Below are 12735 nucleotides of genomic sequence, written 5' to 3' on the forward strand. Positions count from 1 at the left end.
AACTGCCATTTGCAGAAGGCCATTCCAAATTCCAAACTTCTCCCACCCTTTGCAAGTAGAAGCATTTCATAACTTCACTCCTGCACTCCTGCAAGTCCTGGCTCTAAATGTTAGGCTATGTCCCTGCATCCTAGTATTCAAGTGTAGCAGATCTCCAAAAACAGTTACAAATGTCTTAGCAGCCAGAAGCAATAATCCAGCCACTAACCTGTAAATCCTGCATGGTCCCCTTAAATAGCGCCGGTGGGAGGTCCTCCAGGCGCTCTAAGATACGTTCAGATGGTCGGGGTTAAGACTGTGCGTTGAGTTGAGCGTTAAGTCCCAAAATGGTGTCTATCACTTTAAATCAGCGTTGCACACTGATTGAAGCCATTTTCTCCCGACTTTACATGATTCCAGCGTTCGTTATCTGTGCCTGCGCTAACTCCTATACCAAAATGGCATCTGGCGCACGTCACGCTGGAAACGTGCGTGCGCATCCAAGACGCCATCTTGGATGTCGAAGAGGCCGCGTCACGCCGAAACAACAGGCGCTACATGGCCCAATTTAGCGCCCTCCGATTCAAATTTTACTTTTTTTGGCAAACCAGCCCTGCATTTATCAGTGATCAACAAACCAGCGCCTTGAAGTCTACACAGATTCCCGCTTCCACTGTTAGTTGATTGATCGCACACACATACTAAAAAAAGGCAATTTACACTTTAACTCAACTATCCTTTGCGAATGATATTTTCGAGCCGATCACGCCTGGCCCATTACAACAAACGTCGCACCATCAGGTCCCCGGAGATCCAGACCGCCGTGTGCCTGCTGCTGCCGGGGAGCTAGCCAAGCACGCCATGTCGGAAGGGACAAAGGCGGTGACCGAGTACACCAGATCCACGTAAAACTTCACAATGTATTGAAAAAACACCAAATGTGTAATTTTTAAAGAAACTACAGTAATCATATTGAGTGCCACATCTTTCCATTTGTTGACTTAATTCTGAAACTACTGAAAAAGATTATACCTGGAGATTGGTCAATGTTTTGAAAAAAAATCCAGCAATAAAAACTGATTCCTTGTATCAATGAGACTGCGACTGCAGATTTTCAAAATAATTTTAAGTGCAATGTCTTATGTCTTGCTGTATTAAATATTTGATACATCTTAGTGAACTTCCACAGTTAAATGGTCGGTGCTGCATAAGATTGGTTAAGAGAAGCATTTTGCAAGTAAACTGGATTTGGCTTCCACGTTGATTAAAAGCAAAATAATAAACTAACAGTGACTTAAGAATAGGCAAATGAGATTACGTTATCTGCCAATTAGTGATACTTTTCTGCAATAAAAGTTGCCTGAAGCACTGTTGGAAGTAAAGGACAGATGGGCATGACAACAGGGTCAGAGCTGATTAAAACACTGTTTGTAAATTAATACAGGAGAGTTACTTTGCATTACCTAAATCTATAATCTAGTTGACCAGCACTTTTGTGATCATTAATAATGAAAGTATTCACCGCACCTGAAGTGAGTATTTCTGTAATGTGTGAAGCAATTGCTTATTTTTTTACAATAGGACTCAGCGAGCAATTCCACTATGAACGATCGATAAACATTTTCTTACCTTAGCGTCCGCATATCCCACAATTTGATCCCATCTGTTATGGCAGTTGTCAGAAAAAGATTATAGGATCCTGAAGGCTGAGTACTAAACACTGAGCCCTAAAACAAGATAGAGATAGACCACATAGGATTATAAATAGATATCAATTATAACTGTGAATTTTAAAGTTAAAAGAGAGTGTCCTAATTGTGCAGGGTAAAGGAACCAGATCGAAATTGAGCATCATATCAAAATCATTTGTTTTTGTAACAACATTAACCAAACAATATACTATCAACTTAAACTATTAGATCAAGTCATTGTTTTCCGTAAAAAATGAAGAGGCACCTTCCAGGGGAAGACTTTGAAATGGTTTTATCAGAGGCATCATGATGTTAATGGAAGAGGGACATGATACAAGTCTTTAGAATGCTGATGCATGGATAATGTAGATATAAGATGGCTATCTACCTTAACTGTGAGCTTTTTTCTCCACAGAGTAATGGATTTGTAGAACAGGCTATTAGTAAAAGCAGCTAATAATGTGCTAATTGGTTCCTTCAAGAAAAGAACTGAATAAAAACATGGTTAGAATTAAGACTAAGCATAAGGATAGCAACATCCCACGGAATACAATGGTTCCTGTGCTTTTGGGATCAATCAACTGTCATCTATGCGAAATAACCAGCCAGGGTTGACTAGTGAAGAAGCATGTATGAATAGATACGCTGATGTTTATTTTAAAATTATTTTGGGTGGAGGGAAATCAGGAAGAAGTCATGCAGAATTGTCCCTCAGGAGATTAAATAAGTGAGGTAGATCCCATAATAAAGTAGATTGCACATTGTCTGTTTCATGGACCAAAGGGCCTTTCTCATTCTTTCCAATTTTGGGCTTATATGGTCTTAAGAGAGCCACAGAATCAGAGGAAGAGTGGGAAAACATTACTGCAGCATAGGATTTCCATCACCAAATTTCTTCCAACATAATGTTGGCAAACCCAAAGGCATTCTTTTTGGATCCTGCAAGCATCTACATGCCTCTGGCCTTGACTCCATCAACCTCCATAGCTGCCACCTCAGGCTGAATCTTAGCGTACAACTTGTCCCCAAACCCAGCTTCCACACCACATCAGTTCAATTACCAAGAATGCTTCGTTCCACCAATGTAATTTTGCCGAACTCCAACCCTCTCTCACCTTCCGTCACCGAAACCTTAGTTCATGGCTTCACCACTTCATGGTTCGACTTCTCTAATAATAATGGGTGGCCTTACCTCAACCCTTCACAAGCTTCAATTCATTCAAAATGCTGCAACTCTTGTCCTCCCTTGCACTAGGTCCCATACATCACGTCCTCTCTAAGCTCCATTGCTGTCTGTACCCTATGAGTTTGCTTCAAAATGTTCATCCTCGCTGTCAAATTCCTCCCTGACACCCCTCCACCCAATCTCAGTGACCTCCTCCTGCCTTACGTTCCCTGTATACACCCTCTGCTCCTTTAGAATTGGGCTTCTACTTGTCCCCTGCCCTTCACCATTGGTGACTGTTTGCTCAGCTACTGGGTCTACCTTCTGGAACTCCCTGACCAGTTCCTTTTATCTTACCAGGCGCCTCCCTGCTTTTAAAAGCCCTCCTCTTTGGCCATGCCTTCGATTTCCGCACCCCCCCCCCCTCCACCTCAACCCCAACCCTCTGTATTTTTTCCTTTTCTTCTCCGGCTCGACATCCACTATTTTGTCCTTCTTACTGTCAAGTGCTTTGTGATCTTTTCCGGCACACGAGGAGTGCTAAATAAATGCAAGTTGTTTCTGCTGTAGTGACTTTCTGTCTGCTTCTGTACACTTGGAGAAAGGTACACGTGGAATCACAGGGCAAACTTTTCCAAGCTCCTCTGCCTCTGCCAAGCTTTGGAAGCCACCTCATAGGGTACAGGCAGCAATAGAGCTTAGAGAGGATGGGATGGAAGAAATACTGGGCCTAGTGCAAGGGGGTGCAAGGGCCTCACCGCAGTGGGAAGCTTATCGGAAAACTGTGGATGCAATTTTCCAATAAGCTACCCTACCCTTTACATGCAAGGCCCTCAGAATGGCATGGGGTCTCAGAATCAGAGAATGCTAGAGCACCAAAACAATTCATTTAGTCCATCAAGTCTGTGATGGTGTTTTCTCCATTCTCCTGTTTGCTTCCCATACCTTTTAATATTCCTCTTTTTCAAGCAACTAGCTAATTCTCTTTATGGACTCTGTTACAACAACAGTTTGTAATACCGAATTCCATATTCTATTCACTCGCTGTATAAAGGATTTTTTCCAAATTTTCCCTTTTCTTTTTGTGGTTATATTAAATTTCTGCTCTCATGTTAATGTCTTGCCAACCAGTGGAAACAATCGATCACTATTTACCTCATCATAACACTTCATAACCTTGAAGACTTCTATTAGCTCGTCTCTTAATCTCAGCTGTAGTGCAAAAGAGTCCTAACTTCTCAAGTCTCTTTTTCTGACTGCAGCCTCTCATCCCTGTAACATCCTGGTGCATCTATGCTGCAACTTTCCCATGACTTTTACATCCTTCTTCTAATGGGGAGCCCAAAACTGCACCCAGAACTCCAACTGCGCTTGATTAAGGTCATGTGCAGGTTCATCATTACCCACTCTTTTCTGTACTCTGTGGGGATGAAATTCAACTTCAGCGGGGGTACAAAACGGGCGGTAGTTGATCAGCCGCCCATTATACACCCTGCCCAAATTTCCTTTCCATTGAAGTCAATGCCTCTAGATACAAAGCTAAGAATTCACTTTCCTTTTTTAGTGGTCTTATCTAAAGATCTCAAAAACTTTGATACCACTTGGAATAATATGGGTTAATAAATGTAAGCCAGCACAGATTTGTTAAAGGCAAATCGTGTTTGACTAATTTGATTTGAGTTCTTTGATGAAGTAACAGAGAGGATTGATGAGGGTAGTAAGGTTGACGGACTTTCAAAAGGCATTTGATAAAGTATCACAGAATACACTTGTTAGCAAAATTGTAGCCCATGGGATTAAAGGGGCAGTGGCTGCATGGATTCAAAATTGGCCAAGGGACAGAAAACAGAGAGTAGTGGTGAACGGTTGTTTTTCAGACTGGAGGGAAGTGTGTAGTGGTATCCCTCAGGGGTCGTTTTTGATATATATTAAAGACCTGGACTTGGGTATACAGGGCATAATTTCAAAGTTTGCGGATGATACGAAACTCGGAAATGTAGTAAACAATGTGGAGGGTAGTAACAGACTTCAGGAGTACATAGACAGTCTGGTGAAATGGGCAGACACATGGCAGATGAAACTTAACTCAAGAAGTGTGAAGTGACACATTTCGGTAGGAAGAATAAGGCGAGGCAATAAACTAAATGGTACAATTTTAAAGGAGATGCAGGAACAGAGAGACTTGGGGTGTATGTACACAAGTCTTTAATGGTGGCAGGACAAGTTGAGAAGATTGTTAAAAAGGCATATGGGATCCTGAGCTTTATAAATAGAGGCATAGAGTACAAAAGCGAGGAAGTTATGCTAAACCTTTATAAAACAATGGTTAGGCCCCAGCTGGAGTATTCTGGGCACCATACTTTAGGAAGGATGTCAAGGCCTTGGAGAGGGCAAAGAGGAGATTTACTAGAATGGAACCAGGGATGAGGGACTTCAGTTATGTGGATAGACTGAAGAAACTGGGGTTGCCCTCCTTAGAGCAGAGAAGGTTATGGGGAGATTTGACAAAGGTGTTCAAAATCATGAAGGGTTTTGATAGAATGAATGAGAAACTGTTTCCAGTGGCAGAAGGGTCGGTAACTAGAGGACACAGATATAAGGTAATTGGCAAAAGATCCAGAGGCGACATGAGGAAAAAAAAATTTACACAGCGAGTTGTTATGATCTGGAATGCACTGCCTGAAAGGGTAGTGGAAGCAGATTCAAAAGTAACTTTCAAAAGGGAATTGGATAAATACTTGAAGTGGAAAAATTTGCAGGGCTGTGGGGAAAGAGCAGGGGAGTGGGACTAATTGGATAGCTCTTCAAAGAGCCGGCACAGGCACAATGGGCCGACTGGCCTCCTGCAGTGCTGTATGATTCTATGATTTTTTTTAATGGAGAAGTAAAAATTGTTACAGTCTGTTTTTGCAAGTTAAATGTGATTCCTTAATACATCCAGATTAGTAGACACTTATTCCACAAATATAACACAAAAACGATATAGAGGGATTTCAACATTCACACATATTTTTTTCTTTATCTCTTAGGAGAAATTAAATAGACTTAGTGAATCTACCTTAGGTATTTCAAACTATTCTCATAGGAAACAAGAAAAGATTGAAACCAGGTTTTTGGTAAGCCTTAGGTACCACATTTTTCCATCATTATACGGTAGCACAGTGCAGACATACTGCAGAATGGAAACATATTTCTCATTCTTTCCCACCTTATACCAACCACTCACTGATACAGCAGATGCTTCCTACTAGTGCAAGCAAAACCTCTTTCCTTGTAAGGATAAGAGCAGGCAGAATTTATTACCACACCCTCATCATATTCCTTTGATGAGTCAATGTTCCATTTTGTAACTGCCATATCAAATCCTAACACATCTGTAATAACAATTAATGTTCCTTGCTACTGACTTACTGCTGCTTTCAATGTACAATAACCTGATTCAACTTTGCATTCCTTAACTAATCCTTTGATAGTTATAAAGTGAAGTAGCTTTTCATATTTGGTTAATCAGCAAGTATTACCACATTTTTTAGAGCTGCTTCCTGCTTTCAAAGTGTGACACTTCACATGCTACAAAGAATCCATGGCAAATATGCTTTTATTTTAATTGAGGTGTACAAAATTCTGAGGGGCCGAGATAGAGTGGATAGGAAGGACCTATTTCCCTTAGCAGAGAGGTCAATAACCAGGGGGCATAGATTTAAAGTGATTGGTTGAAGGATTAGAGGGGAGCTGAGGAAAAGTTTTATCACTCAGAGGGTGGTGGGGGTCTGGAACTCACTGCCTGAAAAGGTGGTCGAGGCAGAAACCCTCATCACATTTAAAAAGTACCTGGATGAGCACCTGAAGTGCCGTTGCCTACGTGGCTATGGACCAAGTGCTGGAAAGTGGGATTAGGCTGGGTGGCTCATTTTCAGCTGGCGCAGACAAGATGTGCCGAAAGACCTACTTCTGTGCTGTAAATTTTCTATGATTCTATGATAATAATCTGAATGCTTTTGGCTTTCATTAGTGATGGTCTAACCAAAACCAAGGAATATCCACATCAGATGTGAAAAATCAAGTTTGTTTAACTTATTTAATGAACTTATTTCATAATAAAGCAGAAAAAAATGTAACTACTACCAATTTGGTTTTAACAAATCTATGACTATTTTGGCACAAAATGAAGCCAGGCCCTAAATCAACCATTGGTAAATAGTGATAATAACAGTCATTCAGGTTCATTATTGCAAGTGGATTAGTTATTTTAATCTGGTGTAACAACATATATTTTTTGAGTCATAAGTGGACTTTAGGTCACTGAAAACTGGCTCCATAGACTTCAAAGGGTTGAAATTGCATTTAGCGAGCTAAAGCATTGGCCCGGAATTCGCTGCACCGGTGATTGGCGATGAATGCCATAATTTAGACTGCTGTGCTCCCCAATCCTCCAGTGGCAGATTTACACCAAAATTCGCTGGAGAACTCATTTAAATTCACTGCAGCGAGCACAGCAGCAAGTCAGAAGCAACGCAGCCAATGTCCGATACAGATCCAAGGAATCGAGGATTGTGTCTGCTTTTGTATAAAGTCATTTAGGGAAAAGGGCTTTTAGGAATATTTAAGATGTTTTTCCCCTAGCCACAAACACACATCAGATATTACTATGTGCCATGAATGTTAACTCTTCCAGTGCTAAATAAAAAACTGTTACAATATGTAAAATCAGTAGTTTCTCCTGACAGGTACTCCGGCAATTTTATAAATTACAATGGCCAAAAGGGATTAAACAATATTTGAAATGATTACATTTTAATAACAAAGAGCCCAATTGATGATCACGGACTATACAGACAATTCATAGGGATGGACTGAGGTTTGGTTCAAGGTACAGTTGACCATATTCTGAACTCCTAAGTGACGACCAAAGAAAGACATCTGGGCAGGATTTTAGTCTGGGTTTCCAAGGCTTTCCAGTGATACTGGAGCTGGGGTTTGTGGAAAATGGGGTGAGGGCCAATTACACTAGATCCTCGCTCATTTTTGCAGCCATCTTAGTTTCATGTGTCGACTCTGTCAGATGCCAAAAGGGGAGTCATGTTGGGCCACTCCCATGCAACTCTTTAATGATTTGATGCAAAACAACATCAGTAGTAGAGGCCTAGGAATAGGTTGCCTGACTGCTTCCTTTATGGACCAAGGATGGCCTTATAATGTGGGGAGACCTAATGAGAGGAAAGACAAAGGGAAAGAAAGAAACTGGGATTAAGAAAAAAAACTAATGCCACCCTTATTATGCCTCTACTGTCAAAGTAAGCAACTTTAGTCATTTTGTTCTATTCTTTATCCGGAAAGTATTCAATCTTTGCTCGAGATCTAATATTTGTGGGTTCATTTTATGGATTTTAGTTTTTGCCATTTTAATTCTTTCATCTATTTAGCTGGCACATGTCCTAAATTGGCAGGCTTGATTCGGCTATAGATGGATTAGTGGTAAAGTCAATTGTAAGCTGCTAGCATTCCTTCAGAAACATCATGAGGTTGGTGAATTCTTTTAAATCCTACACAACACGTGAAGGAAAGATGAGCAATGTACGTCAGGCCTCAGCCAGCGAGTTCTCCTGAATTTTCAGTACTGACTAACTTTTCTAGAATTTCCTCCACAATGTGCAGCCAAGTTGAAAGGATGTTGTGATTAACTTAGGAAATGGATAGAAACAATTTGGGCACCAAAAATCATTGGATGGAGATGATTAAAGTAAAAACCGTGGAGCTCATTTACAATACATTCTTACTGCTGAATTACGTCTCCAAAGGCAGTTTCTTTTCTTAATCCCAGTTTCTTTCTTTCCCTTTGTCTTTCCTCTCAATACTTCTCCCCACATTATAAGGCCATCCTTGGTCCATAAAGGAAGCAGTCAGGCAACCTATTACTAGGCCTCTACGATTGATGTTGTTTTGCATCAAATCATTAAGAGTTGCATGGGAGTGGCCCAACATGACTCCCCTTTTGATTTTTCTTCACCGCGTTCCACTCCTTCCCTTTGGTTAACAGGTTCGGCTTCTCTTGGCTCCCAACCCACAAAGGGGCGGCTGAGATCAGAAACTATTATGTGTAGTATCACAGACATCAGGCTTATGCTGTACCAAGAAAAGGGAAATTCCTTTTGATCTGGAATCAGTTAAGATAAAGGTTCCATGATGGTGGGACGGCATGTTTAAAATGTTAATGGATGTAGCTATTGCCAGATGGGCATGTAATTTCTAGTTGTGGTCCGATAGAACTGCCAAAAAGAACATAACTTTGTAGGTCGCCATCCCATTATTTAGCCGGGTGTGAGCACTGACACCATTTTGGTTGCTTGGCTGTTTCAAAAGAAATGGCTTTACATCGAAGAGGCTCCAAGGGATAAATAACCTACATCTCGCTATTAGTCTTTAGTTCTGGCAAGAACGCACCAGAGTCCACGTTTATTGTATGCTCACATACTCTATGTATAACATCTAATCCTGAAAGATATACTTTGAAACGACAGAATGTGAACCAAAGAAAGAGAAGGCTCAGCAGCCTCATTCAAACAAATTGTTACATTCCAAGAAGCTGTGAAAAAAAAAGCTTTCCAGTACTCATGTAAATATCATGCTGTTTAGTACTTAGCCTAAGTCTTTTTAATTCATTTTATTCTTTTATGTATAAATAAATCAGAGCAGTTGCTCAGACTGTATAAAGTGGTCTGACGGTGTGATATTTCCCATCATCCAGATTGACAAGAGATTTATTGGTCATCCTACATATCGTCCAGTAAACAACTCATGGCGATTGGAGTTATTTGTTAGACCTGAGCTGCACTAACTCCAATACAGAAGAGAACAAAAACGTATGTTTCAGTCCGTAAAAGAGTTCGGTCTGGGTACAGAAACTTTCAATGAGATATTTACATGAGGAAAAGTGTTTGGAAAAAAAGAGAATGCAGTAAGATCAGATAAACATTGCACCATGCCTCATTAATCCCAAATTTGGAAACAGTTGCCAGTTTACCACATAAAGGCTCCTGTTCTTTATGCAGAGAAGTCCTGGGCTATCTTTTTGGGAGGTGGGCAAAAGCTTTTGGTGTTCAAAGGTGGTTTAAGTAAAGTAGTAACAATTACACAGAATGTTCAGCACAGAAACAGGCCATTCAGCCCAACAGGTCTATGCCAGTGTTTATGCTCCACACGAGCCTCCTCCCTCCCTACTTCATCTAACCCTATCAGCATGTCCTTCTATTCCTTTCTCCCTCGTGTTTATCTACCCTCCCCTTAAATGCATTTATGCCGCCTCAACTACTCCTTGTAGCGAGTTCCACATTCTAACAACTCTCTGGGTAAAGAAGTTTCGCCTGAATTCCCTACCGGATTTATTAGTGTCTATCATATTTCTGGCCCCGAGTTCTGGTCTCCCCCGCAAGTGGAAACCTCTTCTCTACATCTACCCTATCAAACCCTTTCATAATCTTAAAGATCTCTATCAGGTCACCCTTCAGTCTTCTCTTTTCTAGAGAAAAGAGCCCCAGCCTGCTCAATCTTTCCTGATAGGTATAACCTCTCAGTTCTGGTATCATCCTAGTAAATCTTTTTTCCACCTTCTCCAGTGCCTCTATATCCTTTTTATAATATGGAGATCAAAACTGTTCACAGTACTCCAAGTGTGGTCTAACAAAGGTTCTATATAAGTTTAACATAACTTCTCTGCTTTTCAAATCTATTCCTCTAGAAATGAACCCTAGTGCTTGGTTTGCTTTTTTTATGACCTTATTAACCTGTGTCAGTACTTCTGGTGATTTGTGTATCTGTACCCCCAGATCCCTCTGCACCTCTATCCCATTTACACTATTATCCAAGCAGTATCTGGCCCCCAAATCTTCCTACCAAAATGTAATAGCTCATACTTATCTATATTGAAATTAATTTGCCAATTGCTCGGCCTTTCTGCAAGTTTATTAATGTCTTCCTGTATTTTGTTGCAGTCCTCCTCGGTATTAACTATACCTCCCAATTTGGCGTCATCCGCAAATTTTGAAATTGTACTTCCAATTCCAGAGTCCAAATTGTTTATGTAATTGGTGAACAACAGTGGTCGTAGCACCGATCCTTATAGAACACTACTTCCCACCCTTTGCCAGTCTAAGCCCTACTCTGTTTTCTGTTTTGTATCCAACTTGCTATCCATTCTGCTACTTGTCCCCTGACTCCACGAGCTCTGACCTTAGTCATGAGTTTACTATGCGGTACCTTATCAAAGGTCTTTTGAAATCCAAATATATTACATCTACTACATTACCCTTGTCTACTATTTCTGTTACTTCTTCAAAGAGTTCAATAAGGTTAGTCAAGCATGACTTTTCCTTTTGATATTCTTTATTATATTTTCGGTTTCTAGATTTTTTTAATTACATCTTTGAGTAAGATGTTTCTCTATTACACCTTTGAGTAAGGATTCCATTATCTTTCCTGCCACCGACATTAAGCTAATTGGTCTATAGTTCCCTGAATTGATTCTATCACCCTTTTAAAATATAGAAATCACCAGGACCAGGACCGATGTCCTCGCAGGGGTGTTTGCTAGTGCTGTTGGGGAAGGTTTAAACTAGAATGGCAGGGGGATGGGAACCTGAGCAGGGAGACAGAGGAGGGGGAAACAAGGATAGAAACAAAAGACAGAAAGAGAAGAAGCAATAGTGGCAGGCAGAGAAAACAAGGGCGACAAACAAATTGGGCCATAGTGCAAAATAAAACTAAGGTGACTAGCAATCTTAAAAAGACAAGTCTAAAGGCATTGTGTCTTGATGCACGGAGCATTCGCAATAAGCTTGATGAATTAACAGTGCAGATAAATATTAACGGTTATAATATAGTTGCGATTACAGAGACATGGCTGCAGGGTGACCAAGGATGGGAACTGAACATCCAGGGGTATTCAATATTTAGGAAGGACAGGCAAAAAGGGAAAGAAGGTGGGGTAGCGTTGTTAGTAAAGGAGGAAATCAATGCAATAGTGAGGAAAGATATTGGCTCGGAAAATCACAATGTGGAATCTGTATGGGTGGAGCTAAGAAACACCAAGGGGCAGAAAACGTTGGTGGCGGTGGCCTATAGGACGCCAAACAGTAGTGGAGATGTAGGGAAGGGCATTAAACAGGAAACTAGAGACGCATGCAAGAACGGTACAAATATAATCATGGGTGACTTTAATTTACATATAGATTGGTCAAACCAAATTAGCAATAATACTGTGGGGGAGAAATTCCTGGAGTGTGTATGCGATGGTTTTCTAGACCAATACGTTGAGGAACCAACTGGAGAACAGGCGATCCTCGACAGGGTATTGTGCAATGAGAAAGGATTAATTAACAATCTTATTGTGCGGGGTCCCTTAGGGAAGAGTGACCTTAACATGATAGAATTCCTCATTAAGATGGAAAGTGAAATAGTTGAATCCAAAACGAGGATCCTGAATCTAAATAAAGGAAATTATGAAAGTATGAGGTGTGGGTTGGCTATGATAGATTGGGGAACTTTACTAAAAGGGATGACGGTGGATAGACAATGGCTAATATTTAAAGAACGTGTGCAGGAATTACAATTATTCATTCCTGTCTGGCGCAAAAATAAAACAGGAAAGGTGGCTCAACCGTGGCTTACAAAAGAAATTAGGGATAGTATTAGATCCAAAGAGGAGACATATAAAATTGCCAGAAAAAGCAGCAAGCCTGAGGATTGGGAGCAGTTCCGAATTCAGCAAAGGAGGACATAGCGATTGATTAAGAGGGGAAAAATCGAGTATGAGAGAAAACTAGCAGGGAACTAAAAACTGACTGTAAAAGCTTCTATAAATATGTCAAGAGAAAAAGATTAGTGAAGACAAATGTAGTTCCCTTA

General features: G+C 40.6%; 1 protein-coding gene across 4 annotated transcripts in view; it reads right to left on the bottom strand.

The window, feature by feature from the left end:
• The window catches only part of wdr27 (WD repeat domain 27), a 327145-nt gene that overhangs the window by 233637 nt on the left and 80773 nt on the right, over positions 1–12735 (bottom strand). For all 4 annotated transcript variants that reach the window (XR_010963597.1, XM_067988592.1, XM_067988591.1 and 1 more), the window contains exon 22: positions 1609–1706. Coding sequence is in view for 3 of the 4 variants with exons in the window: in XM_067988592.1 (XP_067844693.1) it covers positions 1609–1706 (98 nt within the window). In the remaining variant the exon portion in view is untranslated. The remainder of the gene's footprint in view (positions 1–1608; positions 1707–12735) is intronic.

This window comes from Heptranchias perlo, chromosome 8 (genome assembly GCF_035084215.1).
Source record: "Heptranchias perlo isolate sHepPer1 chromosome 8, sHepPer1.hap1, whole genome shotgun sequence".
In the NCBI taxonomy this organism is placed as follows: Eukaryota; Metazoa; Chordata; class Chondrichthyes; order Hexanchiformes; family Hexanchidae; genus Heptranchias; species Heptranchias perlo.